This window comes from Pan troglodytes, chromosome 1, assembly GCF_028858775.2.
Source record: "Pan troglodytes isolate AG18354 chromosome 1, NHGRI_mPanTro3-v2.0_pri, whole genome shotgun sequence".
NCBI classification, from domain to species: domain Eukaryota; kingdom Metazoa; phylum Chordata; class Mammalia; order Primates; family Hominidae; genus Pan; species Pan troglodytes.
In genome coordinates, this window is record NC_072398.2 from 44,123,506 (window position 1) to 44,148,172 (window position 24,667).

Below are 24,667 nucleotides of genomic sequence, written 5' to 3' on the forward strand. Positions count from 1 at the left end.
CTTCCCTCGCCAGCTCATCTGACTTCTTGCCCAGGGACAGTCAGTCCTCTCCTGCTCTCGTAAGCTGTGGCTCAGAGTGGGTCCATGGGTTTCTGGGGAAATATGGTCAGCTAGCAGACAACAGGAGATGACAATGCCTCAACCATGTTGGCCTTAAAGGTCCAACGATAAATGCCTCTTGATCATCTCTTTTGAAGAAACACCAAGACTGCTGACAACCTTAGTTGCCCCCCTCTGTCAAGTGCTATGTGTTAGCAGGACAAGAAAGTTCAATGAATCAGACGTATCTGAGGACCTCTACCAAAAACAGCTTTTAGGGGCATCTGTATGCCTCATCCAGACCACTTTGCTGCTTTCGATTCTCAGAACTGAGAACCAGAGACTCATGGGGCCAGATTCTTGGCATCTCATTCACCTCTCTTGCTCTAGGAATGGCTGACCAAACAACCCCAGAAGACAGGAAAAACTCTTTGTCTAGTAATATTTGATACCTTTCAGTACCAGGAAATTTCTCCTGTAAGTTTAATCCAAATCTCATATGCAGTAGTTGGAGCTTTTCTTCTTATGCAGTTCTCAGCACAGCTGAGGATTTGAACAGCTTTTGTTTCTCTGGTCTGCCCTACGATTTCTCCCTCTATGGTACTTTCTTCCTATAATTGCACCTGCTTTTTGCCCCTTGGCTTCTCTTTAAGTTCTCTCTGTCCTTCTTAATTTCAGAAGCATAGAAGAACTATCCAGGATACAGTCAACACTAAACCATTCCCTTTAAAACCAGTAATGGGTAACACTTGTTAAGTATCGAGAATGTGCCCAACACATACTAGGAACCATAAGCACATTCTCCTGTTTAATCTTCACAACAATCCTATGAGACAGGTAATACATCCATTTGGCAGATGAGAACATTAAAGTTCTGAGACACTAAATGACTTGCTCAGCATCACTCAATGGTATGTCCCGGACCCTGGATTTAATTCAAGGCAGTCTACCTCAGAGCACACACTCTTAACCACTTGGTCTCCTCACCTGGCTGAATCCTAAGCGGCAAGTTACAATCTCAGACCAGATTCTCCTGCCACTTAGCAGGTCAGGGGGCACCTAGCAGTGTTCAGAGGATACCAATCCACTCTAGAAATCACTAAAACAAAATAGAAGTATGGGGTGACCCTCCTGCTACAAAAGAGACGTGCCATATTTCAGAGCCAAACAGACAGATGCCCTGGGCACTTTTCATCAAGTCTCTCTGTCCAGATGCCTGCACTCCAGAAAGAAGTCATCCTCCTTCCTTCCATTTCCCTTTGATTTCTTGCTAGAAGCATCAGCCTAGTTGTCTTTTGTTCAAAATGTGTCTCCCTTTGACTTTATATCCTTTCCAGCAGCTTCATACTTGGGTCAGCTCCGTCCTACCCTGGATTGAGGACAAGGGGTCAATCTCCAGGTAAACTCTTGTAAGCTTTGCTTGTTTCACAGTCCTGGATGGATCTCATAAGTCCCACTCATTCTCTTGCAATAATAGTTTGATCAATGGTCACAAACTGGTTTAAGTGACCGGAATCACTCAAACTTATTCCATTGATAAAACAACTCTATGTGTATGTTCCCCTGCATGGCTTATCTTACATAAAGTGAGGAACTTAGACCAGATGGTCTCTAAGGGGCCTTCTGGCTCTGATGCACTCAGGCTTACAGAATACTTCCTATAACAGATTACCTGGAATCCGATTTAGAACAAGGCCCATTCCATACCAGGGCTCTGGGGCTCTTAACACAATAGTAGTTGGCCCCATTATCTTGAAAACAAACAATGCTTAGAATCCAACAAAGGTCCCCTGATTCCTTGGCTAGTAAATCTCTTTGGCAGGATCTCAGTGTGGTTCTAGCTGCTTGGTGCCAAGTTAGAGCCTTTGCCTCTCTCCCTGGCTCGCGGTCCCTCATCCCATCCCCTTCTCCAGTCACTCATCATCCTTTATATTAGCACATCACAATGCAGACACTTCCTATCTGTTTCAGCCCACAGTGAGGTCCCTTGAGGACCTGCAGCCTCAGCTTCTGAGGCATAACTAATGATGGGGGCCAGCTGCCTCACCAGAGCCAGCAAATGATGGTGCCTCTGGCTGCTCAGGGAAAATAAGACATTCTTGAGCCATGGTGAGGGGTAACTCAGGTGTGGAAATAGCCAATTACCCTATTAATCAGACTGAGCAACCAGCCGTGTCATGAGTTAAAACCATGCCTCATTATAATTGTTCCATGTCTCGCAAGTGTGGACTGGTGGGCATTTGATTTGCATACACTACCAAAGGAGGAGAGAGGCCTAGGTGAGAGGGTACAGTGGATGGTTTCACCTCATTTATACTCATCTTGAAAGAGAACTCAGAGCTGGACTCTTACTCCTATTGCCCAGATGGATTTTAAAGAGACACGGGACCTCACTGTGAAATGGTACTCCCGGTAACTAAGGTGAGATTACAAAGCAGGCAATTCCTATCTAGAGTTAACTGAACATACTAACAAGCTTTCTGTGTTCTTTCAACTACCAATAGGAACCAGACTTCCTGTTTTCTCTTCACTATGGAACTCACCTATTTTAAGATAGTCTCCCTTCATCCATTCTTGATTCCTAAGCTTCTACTTTTTCAGTAAAAGTTCCTGCTTTTCAAGAAGTTCTTTTGAAGTCCTACCCTGGTTTGAACAACTTGTTGAGAATTCAGCAACTTGAGGCGTGCCTGTTAGAGGAGATCACACCACCAGGTGAGCCACCTCAAACCCCCACACTGCCTCCTGGCAGGCAGCCTTCTGGAGGTGTCACCTTGGCACCCTGGCTGGGCCAGCTGCCACCCAGCAGGAGTTAATGACGTGGTGTCAGTCAAGTTAGGCAAACTGGGGTTAGCACAGGCAAGGTTACTCCCAAGGTTACCGCTGCAACTCACCACTGTACATGTCAGGGTGGTTTCTTAAGGACGAGTCATTATAAGGGTGGTCTGTAATAAACAAAAGAGGGTGAGCAAACAGGAGGCCACGGAGAAGTCACAGAGGCATAAACGGGGAGAGAAAACAAATGCAAAGCCAGAAAAACAACCGAGGAGGGCAGCAGTGGTCTTTTGCAAAGGAAAGACACGGCATATTTGGAAAGGCAATACGCTCAGTGAAGAACAAGCAACACAAAACAGCCCACAAAAGGAGAAAAAAAGGTTAAATCCTGCAAAAGAAGGCAATAATAAAATAATGGTTTTTTTTAAATTAAAGAAATTAGGTTTGAACTTTAATTATTTGGTCCTGCTATATTTTCAAACAAATGAGAGAAAGATTAGTGGTGTCCTGTAGCCATCTTTTGAACAACTCCCTCTTATCAAAATCCTCCGTTCCCAGGACTCTGGGTCAGGCTAGCTCTTGGAGCAGCTAAAGAGAAAGGAGTGTTAGTGAGCTCCGGGGAAGAGCAAAGTGCTGCCTGGGCAGAAGCTAAGCTGCAGGGGGTTGGTGGTAAATGGGAGGAGGTCATTGACCAAAAGAGTTGGGCCAAGGGGCCCTGGCCACACCCAGCAACATGTGTCACTGGAGTCTGACCAGGTAGGCACCACTATGATCTTGGAGATGTCTCTGTTGGCAGAAAGCCCTCCTTGTGAGGATGCCGGGAGAGGTTCAGTGAGGTGGGGAGAACATCCCTGAGGTTCAGGCTTTAGAATTTAGAATTGGAGCTTGGGACAGGAGAAAGTGCAAGCTGTGAGTTCTACATTTCAGACTAGGAAAGTCCTGCTGAACGTTCTGGAGGTTCGAAGCTCTCTAGACTATGCAGGACTGAAGACATTCCTTATGGAACAAGATCAGTGGCTTCAGTTCCAATGCTAGGTAATTCAAACTTGCAGGCATTTACTCCTTAATGAGAAAGACATTTCAGAAGAGGACACATCATCACGCCAGCGTCCTGAAGGAGCTTTTCCCTCTCTACCTCCGGTCCCTTCCAGCAACTGGGTTCAAATTGTGACAGTACTAAAAGGGGGTGGGGGTATACAGCTGACTGGAAGCCAAGCAGATGGCCCTGAGGAGGCAAGAACATGGTCCAACTGCTTGAGGGACGACAGGGGCTCTGCCAAAACATTTGCATATTTGACGACAGATCCAATCCCATTACAACTAGTTGCAAGAGGTATGAGAGTCCTTTTCTGGGACTGGCATTGCATTGCATCCCAAATCTGCTTGCCACCTGGTAGGAAGATTTTCATTATTCAGAACTCTCTCTTAAGATGGGGTTTGTTGTAAAGACCCAGCCTGTTTGGGAAGTCTGCTTGGGTCCATCTGGAGCTAAAGGCAGGAATAAATCCACAAGGTAACGAAGAGATGAGGTGGCCCAAGGGCAGGTGGGGGCTGCAGCTGGGCTTGGGAGGCAACTCTGTTCCTCTCCTGCGGGTGGTTGGTGGCACATACAGATGACAGGGCCCTTCCTTCATGCTCCCATATCACCAGGTGAAATGTAACCTATCTCTTTCCAGAGAAGTAGCCCACGCCCAGAACTGACCTCGTGGTTTGTGAATTCTGGAGCACATGTGAGAAATTCACGGAAACTTCTTTGACTGCTCCAAGAATGTCACTTAGACACTGGAGGAAGAAGGGGTGTGCCCTGGTGTCTGCCTTAGGGAGGACCCTCCTCGCTTACCACAGTTGCCTCTTATTGCATCAGGAGGCACCCAGCACCTGTTACAGCATAGGCAGAGTGGGACGGGCCCAGCTCTGTAGCCCAACTCCACTGCTTATCTTTGACTGCATCCCAGGTTTTAAAAATGATTTCAGATTACCCAGTATTTTGCATTACATACCATTGTCAACTTCCTTCAATGCAGGTAATAAAAATGGGACATGATGAGATTTATTTCTTCCCAAATGGGCAAACTGTGACAGGAGTGCCTGGTGAGAATAGGGCCTTTGAAGCTGCCCCTGCCTGACTGCTTTGCCTCCCACCCCAGACCTGGTTCTGAAGGTACAAGAGAAAGCCTGTGTCCTCTCCAGACAGGAAAGTAGAAAGAGCACCACTGTGCTATTTTAAGCAAGTGTGCCCAATTCTGGGCTGGCTCAGATGCCCAGAACTTGCTCCCAGGCAGAGCTGCCCCTGGGAGAACTCCAGGAAGCTGATGGGGCTCTGTTCCAATCACCTAGGGGGTTTCTCGCCATTCGGAGGAAAGAGTTTTCAGTGGAATAGAGGACCTAGAAATGAAGAATTAACAAACATCCCTTACTTCTTCTGGTAGAGAAGAGTGTTTCTGGAAAGTCCAAGTTCTACATGTTGTTTAAATCTCTAACTGCAGAGGAAGTTAGTTAATTCTACAGAGGAAGACTCTTCACCACCTCAGTCTCTTGGCCTCTGCTCTACTCTGTGTGACAGTGATGGGCTCTGCCCAGGATGGCAGAAGGTCAACTGACTCAGTTCCAAAAGCAGCAGGCCGATTTCTAGCGTCGTCTGGGCAAGGAGAGAGGGGCCCTGGTGGTGATGCTGATGGCTGTCCAGGCTCAGCTCAGCGAGCATGTTATCTTGTTCTTGACATCCCTGCTCCTCCCCCTGCCAATGCTGTTAGTCCTGTTCTGGCTGCTGAGGCCACTCCGAGGTCCTGGGCAGACTACACTGTCCTTCCCAGCCCAGCCAGCTGGCAGGCAGTCACCCTGATGTGGACTGAGGAGACACTGCAGACAAACCAACTTTCTCCTCCAAGGGGTCTCCCTGGGCTTGGGTCAGGAATGAGAAAGTCCGGGACGGGGGAGAAACCGGAGCGAAGCCAGGTCACCCTGCCAGGAACTCGAGGGGCTTGCTGCAGGTGTCAGGCAACCTGCTGGCTATCACCTTCGGCAGCCCACCACCAACACAGATCAGTGAGTGGGGACACTGCAAGGCAGGAGGCGATGATTAGAGGAGGGCAGAATGGAGTTCCAAGACAGAACAGAGAGATGGAAAAGAAGAAAGAAAAAGAAAGAGGGAGGAGAAATAAGGAAGTGAAAAAGAAAAAGGAAGAAAATGAAAAGGTGAAAGAAAAAAAAAAACATGAGAAGGGGAAGAGAAAAGGAAGCTGCTTCCTTTTGGATCCACCTCTGTGCCATGGTGGAAATGGAGCATGGGGCTGTGTTGGCTCTCAGGACCACCTGCCTCTGCCATCAGCAGGCATAGGGAGGAAGGAAGAGAACGATAATGGTCACACCCCCTACCTGTCCTGAATGAGAAGTGATCTCACCTGAACCTCTCCTGACCCACACCCACCCAGGGAGCCATTGTTCACCACCTCTGCAGGGGCTCCAGGAAGCCAGGGTCAGCCTATTTTTTCTGACCTTTGCAAACTGCCAGCACCCACATGGTGCTCTCTACTGGCCTCCCCAACAATCCTCACTGTCCAGAGCATCAGAAACAACACTCACAGCATGAGTCAGACTAAGGTCTGTTTTTTGGGGGGCTCCTTTATGGAAGGCGTGTTACAAATCCATGGTGTACATCAACATAGACAACTTTCAACGTCCTGAGTGGGCTGAGACTTTGCAGCAAAAGCTCTAGGCTGCCTCGTCCTTGCCAAGAAGAACATTTCTGACTAAGCTTCTCTCTCTCCTCAAGGGAGAGCCACCAACACTATAATGGGTCGGGAAATGCTGATTTGTTTTTGTACCAGCCAAACAGAATCAGGGAATAGAAACGAAAACAAATAAAACTCAAACATAAGCCTGCAACTTACAAACATAGCGATTCCATATGGTTCAGCATATACATATTACAGAATCAAATAAAATTTATTTTGGTGTCTCCACTAATTTTCATATTTTCTGCCATGGGTTTCTTATAGAACTAAAGATAACCAAGCAATGAGAAGAAATAAAAGAAATAATCAAGCTGTGTCCGGAGAGGGGTTCTAGATGACCACTGGAAGCAGTGGTTCTCAAACTCTGGGGTGCACTTGAATTACCTGGAGGGCTCATAAAGAACAAAGAGGCTCAGGGCTGTTGAGGTGCGATAGGCTGGTGCTGGGTAGGCTGCCAGGTTCTAAGGTGATTCTGATTCCCACCAGAATCTGAGGAGGATTGACTTAGAGTAGGACCAAGTTTAACTCAAGGTTTCACAACCAAGAGAGATCGTTTAAGAGCAGCTGAAGTGGCTCAGGCACCATGAGCTGGAAGGATTTCTAGGTCAGCTTCAAGGACAAGTCTCCCCCTAGACTCAGGTACCTAGGGCTGGGTGGGATCAGTGGGCTTCTTTCTTTGGCCCCCAGCCCCGGGACAGGGGCCTTCACTTACTGGTGAGGACCTTGAGGGTGAAAGGGTTCTTCTGCTGGATGGTGTGGGTGAAGTGGAAGCGGGCGTTGCAACTGTAGTCGGTCTGCATGTCCTGCAGCATCACGTTGGAGAAGTATAGGTCTCCGTTATGGCCCTGAGAGACACGTTTGTCTTGGGTGATGGGCTCCATGGCTATAAGAAAGCAGAGGTACAGCAGCAGGTTAGTAGTAATTACAGTAATCATCACCACCGCAGTCCTGGCGATAGAACACTTTACAGAGGGTCAGGTGGCGACCAGGAGCTTGACATTACTTGGTCTAATCCTCTCAACTCTGAAGTATGGCTTATTCCCATTTTACAGATCAGAAAGCAGAGGATGTAATGTGTCCAGCATTGCAAAGGCAGAGAGAAGAGCAGGATTCTAGATGCAGACCTGCCTGCCCACCATGTCCATGTTCTATGACCACGCTTTTCTCCTTCCTGTTCACGCCACAAAAGATCTCACCGGCTGTGGGACCAGCAGAAGGAACACAAGCCTTCAGGTACTTCCCAAGGTTCAAATTCTCAAGCTAGCAGCGACAGCACTCAGAGGCCAGGGACCATGATCTGTTCATCTTATGCCCCAGCACCTGTCTTAGGACTCGGCATATAGGAGGCACTCAACAGTTTGCTGAATTAAATGAAATTGAACTTGGCTTTGCTGCATTTAATAAAAATGTAATCATCAATTATAATGTATACCTTTGTTTTTTATTCCTAAGAAGAAAGCACTACTGATTACAACTGTAAGATATATACCAATCAATGATGTACATCATCAGTTGTAAGAGATGTTAAATCTGATTTCAATTTTAGAGATGTTAAAATATGAAAATGTTTGATTAATGATATAACTGGAGTGGCTGAAAATGTTGACTATATTTTCTTTTCTTTTTTTTTCAAGTGCTATATCTGATGTAAACCCAAAAAACCAGGTTTCCAGGCTGTTAGGTTAGTTAGAATATACCTAAAGCTGACTACTCACAGCTATCTCCTTCCTATCCCCACAATTGTTTTTTAAGTCACCATTTCTTAAAGCACAAGGTTAATGATGCCAACTACCCCATAATGGGCTAGTCAGCTCTTCAAACCATTCCTGATTTACTGTAGGCCTACTATGTGCCAGGCACTGTGCTAGGTGCTGGTGAAAGGTGGGCAAGACTGTTACTGCCCTCAAATAACTTCCAGTTTAGTAGAAGAGGCAGCAGATAAATAAACAATTGCAATGCAGCGTGGCGAGCAGAACACACCAGTTAGAAGGGGATTAACTGCAAAAAAGAACCCAATGCATTCTAGGGGGTCCTAAGCTGAGCCTTGAAGCCTGCATATCTTATACCAGCAGAAAAGACAGGGGAGCTGAGGTTTCTGAGGAGCTGGAAGAGTGTGTGATAAAGGCTAAGAGTACATAGTCCACTCAGTGGTGTAAGGGGATGAGGTGAGACAAGGGCTGGAGAGGCAGAGGGCCAGATCTGGAATGGGACTGGGTGCCAGGGAAAGGGATCTGGACCATTATTTTGAGGTGATGGAGGAGCCAGTGAAGGGCTTTAAGCAGATGAATGAAACTATCAATTAAGTATCACATTTTTAGAAAGACCAGGGAGGCCTGTTATGGATAATTCTTGTAACCCAGGGAAAAACTGATGGTGGCCGGGGCTGGGGAGATGTCAGTGAGGACAGAAAGAAGACAAGGGTCTAAGATCTACTTGGGAGGCAGAGTGAACACAACTTGGTGGTGAATGTGATGTGGGAGAGACGAGAGAGGAGAAGTTGAACTGTGAATTAACAAGTGAGGCCAGCAGCCTGTGGCCAGGCAGCCTTCCCCACAAATGTGCACTGTGATGGGGGAAGAGAGAGACAGTGATTGAGCACAAAGCCATCCTCAACCTGCAAAATAACTTACAATGCTGCCTCATCAACAGGGCAGCCTCTTTTCAAAGTAGGCTGCTAAGAATTCAGGGATGGATAGAAGGATGGATGACTGGCAGGTAGGTAGGTGGAGATATAGGTTGATGGATGGCTGGATAGATGGGAAAGGAGGGATGGAAGGAGGGGGAGAGGAGGCAGACAGGTAGGCGGGAAGGGAGGGAGGACAGGAAGCCAGAAGGACACACAGAGAGATAGCAGTTTTTGATTTACCTCTATTAATGCTTCTCCTTTTATTTAAATTGAAAACATGGGAAGAAACTGAGGTCCGGAGAGGATGAATGAGGCTCAGTTCAAAATTGAGCCAGAACAATCGCTGAATGATGTTACTCTGTCCCTGCTGCAGATACCCTATCTCCCCATCACTCCTTTATGAAAGGTTGCAATTCCCCATTCACCCTTCCTCCTACCAGAAGAGCGAATCAGAATAAATCCAGACCAGCCAATAATTGAAAGAGATGGTTTGGTATCAACCACTTTCAATTGGCCAACTGGAAAAACCATTTCTCCTCTTCTCCCCTAATCCCTTCTGTCTTGCTCTTCATTTTCATTATCATGTTTCCAAGTGCTTACTGTGTGTCTGGCCCTGTTCTAAGCACTTTGGACGTATTGACTCATTTATTCTTATAATAATCCTATTAGATAAGTACTATGATTCGCTCTGTTTTTTTCCAGAAGAGGAAACTGAGGCCCAGAGATGTAAGCAATTTGCTCAAGATCACACTTGCTCAAGATCACACAGCAGCCAGGCTAGAAAATAAGCCCAAGCAGCCTCTCTCTGCAGAGCCTGTGTTCTCAGCCTGGTTGCCACATTGCATCTGCTTCTCACAAATCAAGGTCTTCTAGCTTGGGCAAGCCCCTCCCCATTTAACACACCCACCCCACTCCCTAAGGTTAAGATATAAACACAACACCAGGCCCCCAAGACTCACAGCTGCTCATCCAGAAGATGACCGGGGATGGAAGTCCAGGCGGGGGGTTGCACTGGAGCGTCAAAGGAGCGCCCTCTTGGACCACGACAGGGTCTAGGTTTTCCTTGGGCCACAGAGGAGATTCTGGAGAGAAGTGGACAAAGAGGATAAAGTGAGGGTGATGGCTGGGCCCGGGGCAAGGAGCAGGGTCAGAGGCAGGCATGCAAGGAGGAGAAACAGAAGGGGCACCTGGAGAAGGAGGGAGCAAGAGAGAGGGACGGGGCACGTGAGCCTACTCAAGGGGCCGCCCTTGAGAGGCAGGAGAAGGGAGGCATCTTCAAGGCTCCCCTCCTTTCCCCTCTCCTGTGCCCGCAGTGGCCAGTGAAATTGTTGCAGACAACAACTTCAAAAGGAAGCTTTGGGAGCTTCCTTTCCGGGGAATCATTCTGAGTTGGGGAAGATGCATAGAGAACACCAAGGCATCTGCAGGCCAAGGGCAGGGGCAGCCCTTCTGGAATGGCCTTCCACACCCCCCACTCTCCATTTACCCAGGAGCAGGGCATTTCAGCCCTGCCCCACGCTACTCACTAGACACCTGCAGGCGGATCCTATTGGACAGGGCCGTGCCAAATTTGTTGCGGGCGAAGCACTGATACTCCCCCTCATATTCCTCCGGCCGCCCGCCACTGCGGAAGTCAATCACCAGGGTCCCAGACCTCCTCCTCATGGACACCCGGGGGTCCTTGGCGATGTTGAAGAATCTGCTGTTTCGTGTCCAGTGGAAGCTGTGGAGAGTGGGGAGCAGTGGCAACCAAGACGAATGGGGTGGGCTCTGGGCTCCAGGCAGATCTCAGATCCCTAGTCCCTGGCTCAGTACCAAAATTCCCTCTCTCAGTCCCATCGTGGCACCCCTATACCAACAGGTCTCAGCCTGGCTGAGCAGAAGAACCATCTGGAGAGCTCAATAAAATGCAAAGTCCCAGGTCCCACCCAAGTGACTGTCCAGGGCAGGGGCCTGACGTTAGTATTTCTACCCACCTAAGACGGGGACTCGTGGCTCTAAGTGTTAGATACTCAAGTAGCTACTCGGGGGTTATGTTAAACACGTTATTGAGGAGAGATTTTCATTTCTAGAATCTAGAATCTGTGGCTTCTTCCACCCCAGGACATTTCCATCCTTCTACTAGGAATGCAAACTTGAATTCATATTCCACCCAACCTAAATACATCAGGGAGCTGGCTCTGCTCCTCCTGCCGCCTTAATTTTACAATCCATTTTAAAGCCAAAGTGAAACAGCTTAGGTTACTTGTGCCCTGCTCAGTGAGTACAGATTATATAGCAGTGACCACACCCTGTAGCCCAAGAGTGGCAGCTTTTGGCCGGGCGTGGTGGCTCACGCCTGTAATCCCAGTACTTTGGGAGGCTGAGGTGGGTGGATCACGAGGTCAGGAGATCGAGACCATCCTGGCTAACTCAGTGAAACCCCGTCCTACTAAAAATACAAAAAATTAGCCGGGTGTGGTGGCGGGTGCCTGTAGTCCCAGCTACTTGGGAGGGCTGAGGTAGGAGAATGGCATGAACCCGGGAAGTGGAGCTTGCAGTGAGCCAAGATCGCACCACTGCACTCCAGTCTGGGGGATAGAGCGAGACTCTGTCTCAATTAGAAAAAAAAAAAAAAACAACAAAAACAAAAACAGTGGCAGCTTTTAAAGAAATGGCAGCCTAGTAGAACTGAGCCACTGATGAAGAGCACTAGAATGGCCCCCTCTGCTCCTCCTGGGAGCTGCAGCCAAGGCCTCACATCCTCAGATGCCCACAATCTAACTTGTAAAAGAAGCAGGGAAAGCAGGAGCAGCTGGAACAGCAGGGGCTGCTCAGTGCCACAGGATTATTGTCTTTGCAAAGGAACCATGGGGGAAAGACCAAACCTCAGAAGCAAGTGAGGTTACCATTACCCTGACTAACCCTTCAGGGTGACTCCCACGGCCAGCGAGGGAGTCCCTGCTGGTTCCCAGGCTCAGAGCTCTGGGTTCGAGACTGTCTTGTGTGAACCCAGGAGGCCAGAATAAAGCTGCTGCATACCTGGCTGCCTCTGCTTGGCCTCATTTCTCCTGCTGACAGACACACCCTAGATGTGGTCCTGTCACATACGGGTCTGAATCTTGCATGAGGCTCCTGAAAGGCTCAGTCTGTAGATGCTACTTTGAGGATGGGGATGGGGGCAGATAATAACATCTGCCATGTCTCCGATGCTTATCATTTGGTAGAAATGCATTTTAAATCTGGGTTCTGCCCCTTTCAAGCTGGGTAACCTTGGACCTTTGTACCCCTTTTTCCCCTCCTCTTCATAAGGACATTGGTCCTTCCCCAGAGCACCATTAGGTGGTCGAACAAAACGTGAGTAACAGAACCTAACACAGAGCCCGGACACACACACAACAGGCTTTTAATTCATGTCTGTTGACATCTTATTTGGTCTTAATGAGCACATAAACAGGTAGAGGCAAGCTCAGAATGAAAGACTCAAGTTGGCTTGGAAAAGGAACTTCCTATAAGCTAAACGTGGGGCAGATGATGGGAACACAGGGTGGAGGAAAGAATGTTATACGGAAAGTCAGAAAACTGAACATCCAGTCCTGGCTTTTGGTGTGAACTTAAGTCACTTGTTTTCTGGTCTCCAGTTTGCTTATCGGCAAAATTTCCTGGTACCTCAATTATGCCTTCCACCTAGTAGGTGCCTAATGGAAATTTTTTGGAATGGATGAGTCCAATTTTCCAGCTGCCTCATTTGCCTTAGTTATCATCAGGCCCAGAGGCAAGCGGGTGGTTTCGATGCACTCTTTTTCCCCTTCACTCACCTGGGGGCAGGGTTCCCTTTTGCTTCACACTCAATCAGGATGTTATCACGGGGGTCCACGATGTGATCCTTCACTGACTGCTTGGTGATGGTTGGCGGCTGCGTCACTGCAACAGTGCACAGGGAGCATGGTCAGGGCTGCAGGGACCTCCCTGGGGTCCAGCTTGGGGAACAGCTGAGATGAAGAGCTTCAGAAGCCACACATGCAAGCAGGCAAGTGGGTGGGGTGTGGGGGGCGGTGAACAGGGCCCCATTCTAGAGACCCAGCTCCTTAAATGGTGCCGCAGGAAAGAAGGTGGGTGTCAAAGATTAAGCATAAGAAGAATCCCTTTAAAAAGATCCCATAGGCAGCCAGGCGTGGTGGCTCACGCTTGTAATCCTAGCACTTTGGGAGGCAGAAGCAGGCGGATCACGAGGTCAGGAGATCGAGACCATCCTGGCTAACACGGTGAAACCCCATCTCTACTAAAAAATACAAAAAATTAGCCGGGCGTGGTGGAGGGTGCCTGTAGTCCCAGCTACTCGGGAGGCTGAGGCAGGAGAATGACAAGAACCCAGGAAGCGGAGCTTGCAGTGAGCCGAGATCGCACCACCGCACTCCAGCCTGGGCGACAGAGCGATATTCTGTTTTCAAAAAAAAAAAAAAAAAAAAAAAAAAAAAATCCCATAGGCCAGGCATGGTGGCTCACACCTGTAATCCCAGCACTTTGAGAGGCTGAGGCGGATGGATTTTCTGAGGTCAGGAGTTCAAGACCAGCCTGGCCAACATGGTAAAACCCCATCTCTACTAAAAGTAAAAAAAAAAAAAAAATTAGCCGGGCATGGTGGTGAGCACCTATAACCCCAGCTACTCGGGAGGCTGAGGCAGGAGAATCACTTGAATCCAGGAGGCTGAGGCTGCAGTGAACCCAGATTGTGCCGCTGTACTCCAGCCTGGGCGATAGAGCGAGACTCCATAAAAAAAAAAAAAAAAAAAAAAATTCCCATAGCATCCCGAGGAGAAACTGAAGGCCAGACTTTTAGTTTACTCATCCTTACCTTACAATGCTTAGCACAACATACAGTGCACAATAGTTTTTGATAAATGTCTGTTGAATGAATAAAGGAAGAAAAAGCAGCTAGATTTTCAGAACTTAGGGGTCATGGTGGTGGTTCTGAGCCCTGGAGGCTCAACAAACGGCCAAACTATGGTGAGGCTAGAGCAGAGAGGGCCTTCAGTCCCCAAGAACTTCCCAGATCCTCCCCTTCTAGGTCCCAAGTGCCAGTGTGCTACCCTGGGGTCCTGTGCCAGCCACTGGAGGATGGGGAAACAGCTGTGGTGCACATGAGCTTCGATCCAATGACCCTCTTCTTACCACATGCCCTTCTGTCTTTCCCAGCAAGAGAACGCTGCAGGCAAGCCTCCTTCCTTCCCCCGCAGTAAGATACCTCACTACAGGGCTCTGGTGTGAAGAGGCCCCAGCAGAAGGCCCAGCAGGCCACTAATCCCCAGGTATCACCTCATGCCTCATTCCTCCCTCCCACCTCCCAGAGGCACAGAGAGGCACACAGGGCACTTACGCTCATTCTGAATGCTTGCTGTTAGTTCCGACAGGTTAGCATTGGAGAGGGAGAAAAGAAGAACATCGTTATGCACACAACCGCCCAGGCATCCTCACGCCCCAGCACACAGGGAGTGGGCGGGGTGTGCCTGGGGAGGGCGCTGAGCACAGGGCTCTCTCCTCCTGGCTGCAAAGCCCAGTGCAAGAACCAAGCAGGGTTGGGGAACGGACCCAGTGAGTGCCTTATGGAGAAGGTGACGCCTCCCCTGGGTGACCAAAACCACACAGTTGGGCAGAAAGACTGGCTCTGATCAAAGGACAGTGGCACCAGGAAGTCCACATGTCCCGAAGTGACAATGCTGCTTGAAAGAGGCCCTGAAGGTATTTCCCTCCATCTGATGCCACTGAGGGAAGTGGGCTCCTCAGCCAACAGTGAACAGGAGAGGCTGAGGGCAAGACAGGTGCCAGGAAGGGAGTGGATTGGAACCACTGCTGCAGGGCAAAGCTCCAAGGCCTCATTTCTCCCACGACACCTTCTCTCCTTGGCATCTTCTCCTTTCCCATCCTATGGAAGACTCTAGAGGCAAATGCCCCTTTCATGGTACATTGCTTCTATTCATGGTACATTGCCTTATAGAAATCATGCTTCTCAATGGGAGGCTCCAGAGATGAAGCAGAGGCTACAGCTCCTTTCTGTGCTTTTCACAAAGAAGGTAAGGAGGCAGGTGGCACAAATCTCCCCGAGCTCCTACCTGAAGTGTGCATGTGCTCGTATAGGTGTGCTCCTGTGCAGGTGGATGTATGTATCTGAGGTCTGGGCTTCTCAAATTTTAACATGCATCACCTGGGGGCTGGTTAAAATGCAGGTTCTGATTCAGTTGGGCTGGGGTGGGGCCTGGGACTCTGCCTTTCTGACAAGTGCTGGGGCAATGCCGTGCTGGTGGTGTGTGAACCACACTCTGGATAGGAAGGTTTTAGATGGTGTGCTTTTTGTGGGGACAAGGTCTTGGTTAAAATGTGCAGAAAAGGGAACATGTGTTGCTGTGACTTTCAAATGTCTTTTCCTGATGAATATATCAGAAAGTAACATGGCATTCTCATTTCATGCAGGTGCAGACTACTGTACTGTTGTTGCAGGCTGACTTTTTTCAGAGTGAGGGCTCCTTGTGGGGAGCTGCGAGCTGCCAGCATCAGGGCAAAGCCATGGTGACTTTGAAGCCTTCCTACTTGACTTGAATGAGATGTGGCGAGGATTCTGGGGGCTTAGAGAGGGCAGCCTGGAGAAGCCAGAGTTAAGCTCAGAACAAGAGGTGCAGGAAGAGCCACAGCAGGGGAGGGAAGAGAGATCCCAGAGGAGAGGCAGAGTGTGGCAGGACAAGGGCCCTGCCGTACATGCTATGCATGAAGGAAAGTCTTGAGAATAAGACTCATGAAAAGATCCAAAATAATTATTTCGTGTGGCCCCTAGAAGACTGAAGAGACATTTGCTTCGCCATTTGCCCAGGGCTGCCTGGGCAGGAGACAAAGGAATGAAAAGTCCAGGGGGAAAGCAAAAATCTATGGCTTCTGAACACATGCTCCCCGGAGCTCGTCTCCACAGCATCTTCACCCATATGTGATATTCTTGCCAGGGCCCCAAGAAAGGTAACTCTAGAAAGATGAACGCCAGTTGGCTTGGGTGGGGAGAAGGGGCCATTCTTAGGAGAGGTGGGGCTGTCACTGGGACCCGCTCCCCTTGGCCCTTAGCCCAGGCCCTTAGCTTCTTCATTCAGGACATTTTTGGGGTCTCACCCTGGTTAGCAAGCCTGACAAGGGACCTCCTTTGCCTATTCAAGACTTCAAGCCTCTCTTTTATAGAATCGAAGGCTGACTCAATGGAAAGAGCCCTAGACATTGTCCAGGGAATCTCCAGATCCAAGGAAGAAGTCTCTCGGCCAAGATCATACAGGAAGTTTGCTGCAGAGCTAGAAGGAGAACCAGCTCTCCCAGTGCCTGGTCCAGAGTTTTTTGTTTTGTTTTGTTTTGTTTTGTTTTTAACAAATCCATCCTTGGCCAGAGAGGTGAGCGAGCCAGCTGGGGCCTCAGGACGCTGCTCTCCTTGACATTCTGGAGAAGGGTGAGTGAGAGGGGAGACTGTGGGTGCCGGAGACTCTCAGGGCAGCAAGAGTTGGTTGGATGCTGTCCCCAGCCCCCATACTATCAGGCCAGGGGCCTCTGGAGAATCTACTTGACTATAGGGATGGCATCTGCAGCCACCACTGTGCTACTAAGGAATTTCTTACAGGGACAGAACCAACCCAGAAGACAAGCTGCCACAGGGAGAAGACAGTGGGGACAGCTTGTAGGGATGAGGGTGACCAAGCTCCCACCCAGTGTCACACCACTCGCCTTCTATGGAGCAGGGGAAAGTGAATTCCACAGCTCTTCCAGCCCAGCTCTGCAGGGAGTGAGGCAGACGCCTGCTCGGTCTGCGAGGTTTCTTTACTCGTGTGCCTCTTTTCTTTCCCTGGCTCTGATACCTACGACCTCTGGCACCCATCTCTCAGGAGATGGAGCATGTGAGTGTGTGTGATTGAGGTGTGTGAGTGGGAGTGAGTGTGCATAAGTGTGAGCACATATGGGTATGTGAGGGCATGTGTGAGTGTGCATGAGTGTGAGCATGTGAGGATATGTGAGGGTGTGTGAGTGGGTGTGAGTGTGCATGAGTGAGCAGGTGTGAGCATGAGTGTATGTGTGAATGTGCATGTATGTGTAAGAGTGTGCATACGAGTTGCGGCCATCCTGCAGCGTTATTTGTGATGAAGGTGGGAAGGAATTGTTTCTGCCACTTCTGGGAGGAAAATGCTGTCCCCTGATGCAGGGCCAGGGACAAAAGGGCCAGCAGACCCACTTTTTGGCAAACTCACTCTGGTTGATGAGGCGACCCTTGGCTTTTTTCAAAGGTCATACTGTTCTCCTTGGGGCTGGATAGGGAGGGAAGGAGGGAGGGAGGGAGGGGATGGGTGGGAGGGGTGCGTGTGACTTCGCTGGCACAGCAGTGGGAGCTGGAGGCTGGGCCTTCAATGAGGGATTGTGCAGCGGTCTGGGGCTCTGCTCCAGGAGGCCTGCGGCGCCCAGCCTCTCCAGAATAGAAGCAGTGCCCCTGCCCTCGAGACACAGATAATGTCCACTGAAGGGGCAAATGAGTAGAAAGAACACCTGGCAGGGCGAGAACGTTAAGAATGCCTGATCTTCCTTCAGCCCAGGGCTGGATGGAGGGTGGGCTCAGCTCAGCACACATGGGAGGTCTGTGGTGCTGGGCCCAGCGAGATGGAGAGACCTGCTGAGGACAGCCTCTTCCCAGGGCAGCCCGGGCCTCTCTGAAAGGCTGGCCTTCTGTCTTGCATTCAGCTTCTTTTTTCTGTTTGTTTGTTTTTGAGGAATAAACAGTCTTTATGGGCTCAGACCAGAAGCCCATGGGTCTTGAGGACCCCTGTGAACTTGCGATTTTCTTCTCGCCGTTCTTTTGGGCCTGTTTCTGCTGCTGTTTCTTTTGGTAGTGGATCTTGGCCTTTTCCCTCCTCTTTTCCTCCAGGGTGGCTATCACTGCCTGGTACTTCCAGTCAACCTTATGAGACAGGTGCCCCAGGCAAGCAAACTTTCTTGTGGGCTTCAGATGCTCAGCCTTGAGGGCAGCAGGGATCACCATCCGCTTTTTTGTGTCAGGGGCGGTGGGATCCCATCAAACACCATGAGGCGGTCCAGGGCGGCTGGCCTCGCTTGGTCTTGTGGGGTAGCATGCCCCGTAGGGTCTGCCAAAAAAGAAGGCTGGCAGCCCGGGAATGGTGGGGGCCTCGGGAAGGGTTGGCGTTCATCCACTTGCAGAGGAAGGCCAGATACTTTAACTTGTTTCTATAGAAATTGCCAGAAATGCCAATGCCCTCGCAGTGCATGACCACCACCTTCCAGCCCAGCAGTACAGGAGGCCCAGGAGATGGCCTCGGCTATAGAGTGCCAGGACCTGCCCCCTCATCCCCTGTCATCTTCGGTGGCCACTGGGAAAGTGTGTTCAGTTTCTGCAGACTCTTTTCGGACACGTTGCCAGGGCCACTGGACCTGCAGCAACCGGGGAGGTGCCATGTGTGTGGGGCATGCTCCGGGCAGCCTGGGTCTCCTGCCCTGACACAGCCAGAGCGTCTGGAATGCCGTTGCAGAAGGACTTCCCTCTCCATCAGAGAGGTGCTGTGGTCCTATCCCGGCTCTGTTGCTTCCTTGTCTCTAACCCGCAGGCTAAGGATAACACCTATGTTGAGGGTTAGCTGCCAGAACCATGTGCGACGAGGCACATGCAGCACTTAGCTCACTCCCTGGTGCATGACACCTGCGATTCCAGTGGTTTCTTTTTTGATTCCACCACCCATTTGCTGTGTGACTCTAAGCTAGCAAAGGCTTGAGTTTCCGCGAACACAACGTGGGGTGGGGGTCGTCCCAGGGACACTGGAATGGGGAGATGGTGGGGAGATCAGGGCACTCTCAGCTCTACCCTACAGGTGGGGCTTTGGAGAGCCTGACTGCTTGGGGTGTCTGCTGTGTCTCCGTTTCCTGTAGAGCTTTAGAATTCCAGATTCTTAAGATAGACACCAAAGCCATCTATTTATAGGCTCACCTTGCAGGGACCCCTCACCCACTGGCCCTGGGGATCAAAGCAGCAGGTGAGTGAGAGAGGAGAAGTGGCAGAAGAGAAATGAGCCTTCACCACTTCCCTGATAACCCAATTTCCTCTGCACACCCTCCCTCCGGGGACTTGGCCTTACCAGGCTCCTTATTAGACTGTCTTCCTGGGACTGTTAATGAGAAACTCTCCTCGAGGCAGCCTCGCAGACAGTTACCATGGGAACAGGTCCTTTCACAACTCTCCTCTCCTCCCTCCCTCCCTCCCTGTGCACGTGCACACGTGTGTGGGCATGCATACATATGCACACATACATTCAAGTCCACATGCCTGGGGGTATTGGGAGGGCAGCAGGGGCTTTGCTCATCTTACCTCTGGGTCTGACTTACAGTTACTACTGGTGTTCTATCATCCAAAAAGTCCCCTCCTCTGGGGCAGCTATTATGGGTGAAGTAGAGTGCCAGGAGGGCTGAGATACCTCCAACTCTTCTCCAAACTATGCTAACTCCAGGACCAGGGGTCTGGCTTTGGAGAGCTCAGGGACGACTTTTTAGAGTTTGTATTACTCTCCTGCCCCCCTCCCCAGACATCTGTTAACTGGAGAGAGCCCAAGCCAATGTTGGTGTCATGTGGGTCCCCTCTGTTCCTTGACACAAGGAACAGGGGTCAGAGATGGCATGCTCACATCCTAGCCTGGGGATGCTAAGACATTTTGCCAGAAGTGTCAGAGTTGTGGTAAAGGTGGCACACACCTAAAGGCAGGGCCGAGGAGTTTGGCTGCCAATACATGGGCCATTGATGAACGCAGCAACAGATATGGTTGGTGGAGACATGGCTGTTAGATTTGCATTTTAAGCCCCTTACTTTATGATTCTGATGGTCAAATAATGCCCCCTCTACGAGAAACAGAATGACAGCGATTTTACTTTTTATCTTTACTGCGGGAAAGTTGAAAACAATGAGAAGGAATCCATGCCTGGTTCTCCTATGCGGCATGATAATGGGGCTCTATTTTAATGTGTCATTTAGCCATGTCTTTTGCAAAGATAATTCTGCTCCCAGCCCTTCCCAGGCCTGTGTCCTCCTGATTACTCCAGCCAAGAGGGCCCGAAGGGTGTGGATTTGAATATATCAGACATTAGAAAGGCAAGTAAGAACTGCTCCACCACACTTGACCCTGGACTGCTTTCATGGGCAAGTCAAGACCACAGAGGACTGGAGAGGTGAGCAGAGGGAAAAACCTAAGTGGCACTCAGAATCCCAAACTCCGCCACCTCTGGTCCCACTCAGCTGGCTCCAGGCGCCCCAAGCATCAGCTCAGCCACAGCCCTGAGAAACTGGCTTTGCAACATACAGTCTCAAACTTCCAAACATGAGCCCGTGTCAATTCTTTGGAGAGAAACCCAGCTCTGAATCTCAGAATCCACTGCGTCCCCTCTCCTCAACCTTCTTTGAATGATCTGAACTTTCCTCTGACCTTCCCTCCCCTCCCACCCCTCTGCCCAAAATCAGGAAAAAAAAGAGAAGAGAATGGGGCAGGACTCACGATCCATAGGAATTTCGATGGCTCCGCCAAGACTGAGGAGGCAGAGGAGGAAGGCTGCATGGACCCAGGGCGGCGGTGGCTGCCTGGCCATCCTCGGCACCTGGCCCCGCTCCCTGCTCCCCAGCACTCGGGGTCTTGTCACCTCGAGCCGCTTTAACTGGGCCTCCTGGACAGAGCTTAGCTGTGGAAAGAAACATAAGAGCAAGTGGGTTTTTCATGAACTTGTGGTTTGCTCTAGCAATCCTATAGGGCTTTGGAGGACCCAAGAGCCCCCTTGGTCACAGAGTAATGTTCTAGATAGAGCAGAGTTTCTTAACCTCAACACTACTGACACGTGGGACTGAACAATTCTTGGCCTGGGGAACTGTCCTGGGTATTGTAAGATGTTTAGCAGCATCTCTGACCTCTACCCAATAGAAGCCAGTACAGCCCACCCCCCTTCACCACTACCAACCAGAAATGTCTCCAGACATTGGCAATTGTTCCCTGGAGGGCAAAACTCCCAGCTGAAAACCAGTGTTAGAGAAGGAAGGGCAACTCTGCAAAGAACAGTCATGAAAACAAACATTGGCCTATTGGCCTGCAGGCCCAGCAACCAGAAGATGCCATGCACCGATCTGGTAAGAAATGCACCAATCTCACAGCCTCTCTGAACCACATGTGCTGAGTGTGCCTGGGGTTGAGCATATTTGCGGTAGAGGCACAGAGATGAGATCGCACTGATGTCCTTTGATCCCAGGACGAAGGGGGCAGGGTGACATTGGCAGGACTGGGGATCACGGGTTAGATAAGTGAAGACTTGGCGCACAAAGGACTTTTTGTCATTTTTGTAGAAAAATGAATGATTTCTGCAAGTATTTTGTGCAGCTAAGGTACTGTGGTCCCTGATATTGTCCTTTTATAGATAACGGCAGTGGTGAGACGATGACCAGGAAGAAGTGGGCTTCAGGTGGTTGGTAGAGTAAACAACATGTATGATGATTCAGTGTTCATCCTCAAGCACAAGAAATCATTCCAGGGCTTACAGAGATGGTGTTAAAAATGGTTGTCCAAGGAACCTAGAATGGATCCTTAGAGACAAACCTTTCTTCTCCTCCTCTAGAAAGAGAAGAGCAAGAATGGCCTACAGCTGAGACTCAAATAGAGTGCTTTAAGATTGCCTGAGGTTCTGAAACATACACTTTAAAAAATTGGTCCAGTTTGTTATTCTACTGTGGTGGCAAGTCAAAGAGGAAGGCAGGAGGTGGCTTCTCCAGAATTCCTCCAGTTTTCCTAGATTCATAGCTACCTATCAGATGGACACATCATTCTCCTGCTCCTATTTTATTCAGCAGCAAATTGAAGCCCACTCTCAATTGTGCACATGCACCATCTCCCATCCACCCTGACTGAGGATGCAGAAGATAAGAACAGGACTCCAGTGCTTGCTCTCTGAGAGGGCGAGAGATCCTAGGAGACAAGGCCATCCTTCTGGAGACCTGGAGCAAAAAGCAGGTCACTGATTATTGCAATAGGACAAGGGACTTCCTTTGTGCCAGGATATGGGGCAAATTAAAGGATTCTTATTCACATTTTTGCAGTTTCTTTCCTAGAAGCTGGGCCCAGTACCAACCCTCAACTTTGTGTATATTTCTGGACTCCTCCACTTGCCTCCTTTCCCACTGCCACCACCGTGGTTTTGATCACCAACATTTCATGCCAGAGTTACTGCAACAGCTTCCTAAGTGGTCTCTCCATGTCCACTTTTCTCCCCTGTGGTTTGTTTTTTACTTTATTATTTTTAATCGACACATAATAATTGTACACATTTATGGGATGCAGTGTGATATGCCCCTCTGATTTAGTCTCCACTCGTAATCAAAGCTGTTATTTCTAAAGGCAAACAGAAATGTGCTACTCCCCTAGTGTAACTCTCAATAGCTCACTGCTGCTTGGGAGTTAAAGGTAGTGTCCTTGACATGGCTCAGAGGCCCTGCATAATGCATCCCCTCTGCTAGCTCACTGCTCATCCCTCCCTTGCATCCTGTGTTCCAGCCAAGACTGCTCTTCTACCAGCTCCCTCGGTACATCATGCTTGGTCTTGCTTACTGACTTTTGCACCATTAAGCTCTGGTCTAGAACACTCTGTGTCTGCCCTCTCTCGTTAGTATTTGCCAGGTATGACATATGTGTCCTTCATCTGTGCTCCTGCACACACTTTACTTCCCCCATTATGGCACATTTCACTTTGTATTCATTCCAAAAGCCACTTGTCTATCTCCCCTATGAAAATGAAAGCTTTTTTTATAAGGGAAGGTACCCTATCTTGTTTACTGTTCTATTCTTAGAATCGACCATAGTACCTAAAACATAGCAGATCCTCGAAACTGTGAGAGGGATCGATATATGGATGGATGAAAAAATGAACGAATGATTAAATGGATGAAATAAGAAGCCATTTGGACCATCATGTGCTTTTTAAAACCTCACGTTTCCCCAGAAAACCACCAGGCGGCGCAGGAGAGCACATGCTGTGGACCTGGGTGGCATACTGTGAAGGCTACTCATTAGTGGAACAAAAAAAATCCGCCCCTACACAGACGGTGCTCTCTGGAGAGGAAACCAACAAGCTGAAAGAGGGTTAAGAGAGTAGAAAATCTCCCAAGGAGGGACACTCTGGCTAGAAGGCATCACAGGAGGTCTTTGGTTCACCTTCCCAACTCTCTAAGATGGTCCTTATACTGTCGCAGAAAGAATCCACTAATGCCTCTCCTTGGCTTATACATCTCTAAAGACCAGACTCAGATTAGGCAACTGAACCCTTAGTGCTGAGGGAACCTGCGCTAGAGCAAGGCGCAGCAGGGGCAGCGGGGATGGCTCCCATCCAGGCTCCACGACCACCATGTTTGGTTTAGGAGCTGCCAAGCAGTAGGAAGTGAAGGGAAAGAGACGGATATTTTATTTTGGGACTCTTGATAGAACTAGGAAGCCAGAAGCTATTCATTAAATCAGATACACATTGGCAAGAAAAAAAAGCCCAATTGTATGGGATATTTTAAATTCACTATTTAACAACAGAGTGGAAAAAGAATCTCAAGATAATCACATTTAGCTGTGTAGCAATTCTCTCCCTCTTTCCTCTCTGGAACCCAGTTTTTCCAACAAAATCTTACAAAAGGAAAAGAATTTAAAGAACACTAGTTTCATCCAATCCCCTTTCTTTTCAGATGAAGAAACAAAAGCCAAGAGAAGGGAAGTGACTGGTTTGAGTTTACCCAGCTGGTTAGTGGCAAAGGTAGAAAAAGAACCCAGGTTTCTTGACTCCTAGTCCAGGGATTTTCCACCCATTTTTCTCTTTGTATATACAGGAAAAGTACCAGAGTAAGGTTGCTATTTAAAAAAGAAATGTATAGTTTGGCAGTTCCTCAAAAAGTTAGACATAAAATTACCATATGACTCTGCAATTCTAAGGTATATGTGCAAAAGGATTAAAAACAGGCATCAAACAAGTACATGTACACAAAATGTTCACAGCAGCATCATGCACAACAGCCAAAGGGTGGACACAGCCCACATGTCCTCTAAGGAATGAATGGATAAACAAATTCCAGTATGTATATACCCTGGAATATGACTCAGCCATAGGAAGGAATTCAATACTGACATGCTCCAACATGGATGAATCCTGAAAACACGCTCGGTGAAAGAACCATGCACAAAAGGTCACAGGGAATGATCCCATAGATATGACATGTCTAGGTCTTATCTGTAGAATAGATACATACATAGAGACAAAACACAGATTGTCTTTGGTGACCAGAGGCAGAGGGGAAGGGAGAAGGAGGGTAACTGGTTAATGGGTATGAGGTTTCCTTTTGAGATGCAAATGTTTTGGAACTGGATAGAGTTGTGGGTGCACACATTGTGAATGGACCAAATGCTACTGAATTGTGCACTTAATTTAATTAATTTATTTTTGAGAC

At 49.0% G+C, this 24,667-nt stretch overlaps 1 protein-coding gene and 1 pseudogene across 28 annotated transcripts in view; both read right to left on the minus strand.

The window, feature by feature from the left end:
- NFASC (neurofascin) overlaps positions 1–24,667 on the minus strand; it is a 200,735-nt gene that overhangs the window by 57,588 nt on the left and 118,480 nt on the right. For 9 of the 28 annotated variants that reach the window (XM_009441218.5, XM_016937073.4, XM_009441212.4 and 6 more), the window contains 7 exons: positions 20,706–20,886; positions 14,528–14,545; positions 12,969–13,074; positions 10,698–10,894; positions 10,131–10,253; positions 7,258–7,428; positions 2,931–2,981 (listed from right to left, as the gene is read on the minus strand). In XM_009441218.5, coding sequence (XP_009439493.3) covers positions 2,931–2,981; positions 7,258–7,428; positions 10,131–10,253; positions 10,698–10,894; positions 12,969–13,074; positions 14,528–14,545; positions 20,706–20,886 — 847 coding nt within the window. The remainder of the gene's footprint in view (positions 1–2,930; positions 2,982–7,257; positions 7,429–10,130; positions 10,254–10,697; positions 10,895–12,968; positions 13,075–14,527; positions 14,546–20,705; positions 20,887–24,667) is intronic. The other 19 variants (XM_009441224.5, XM_054673983.1, XM_514129.7 and 16 more) reach the window with 3 other exon arrangements.
- LOC104004633 (large ribosomal subunit protein uL13-like) lies at positions 17,862–20,681 on the minus strand (annotated as a pseudogene).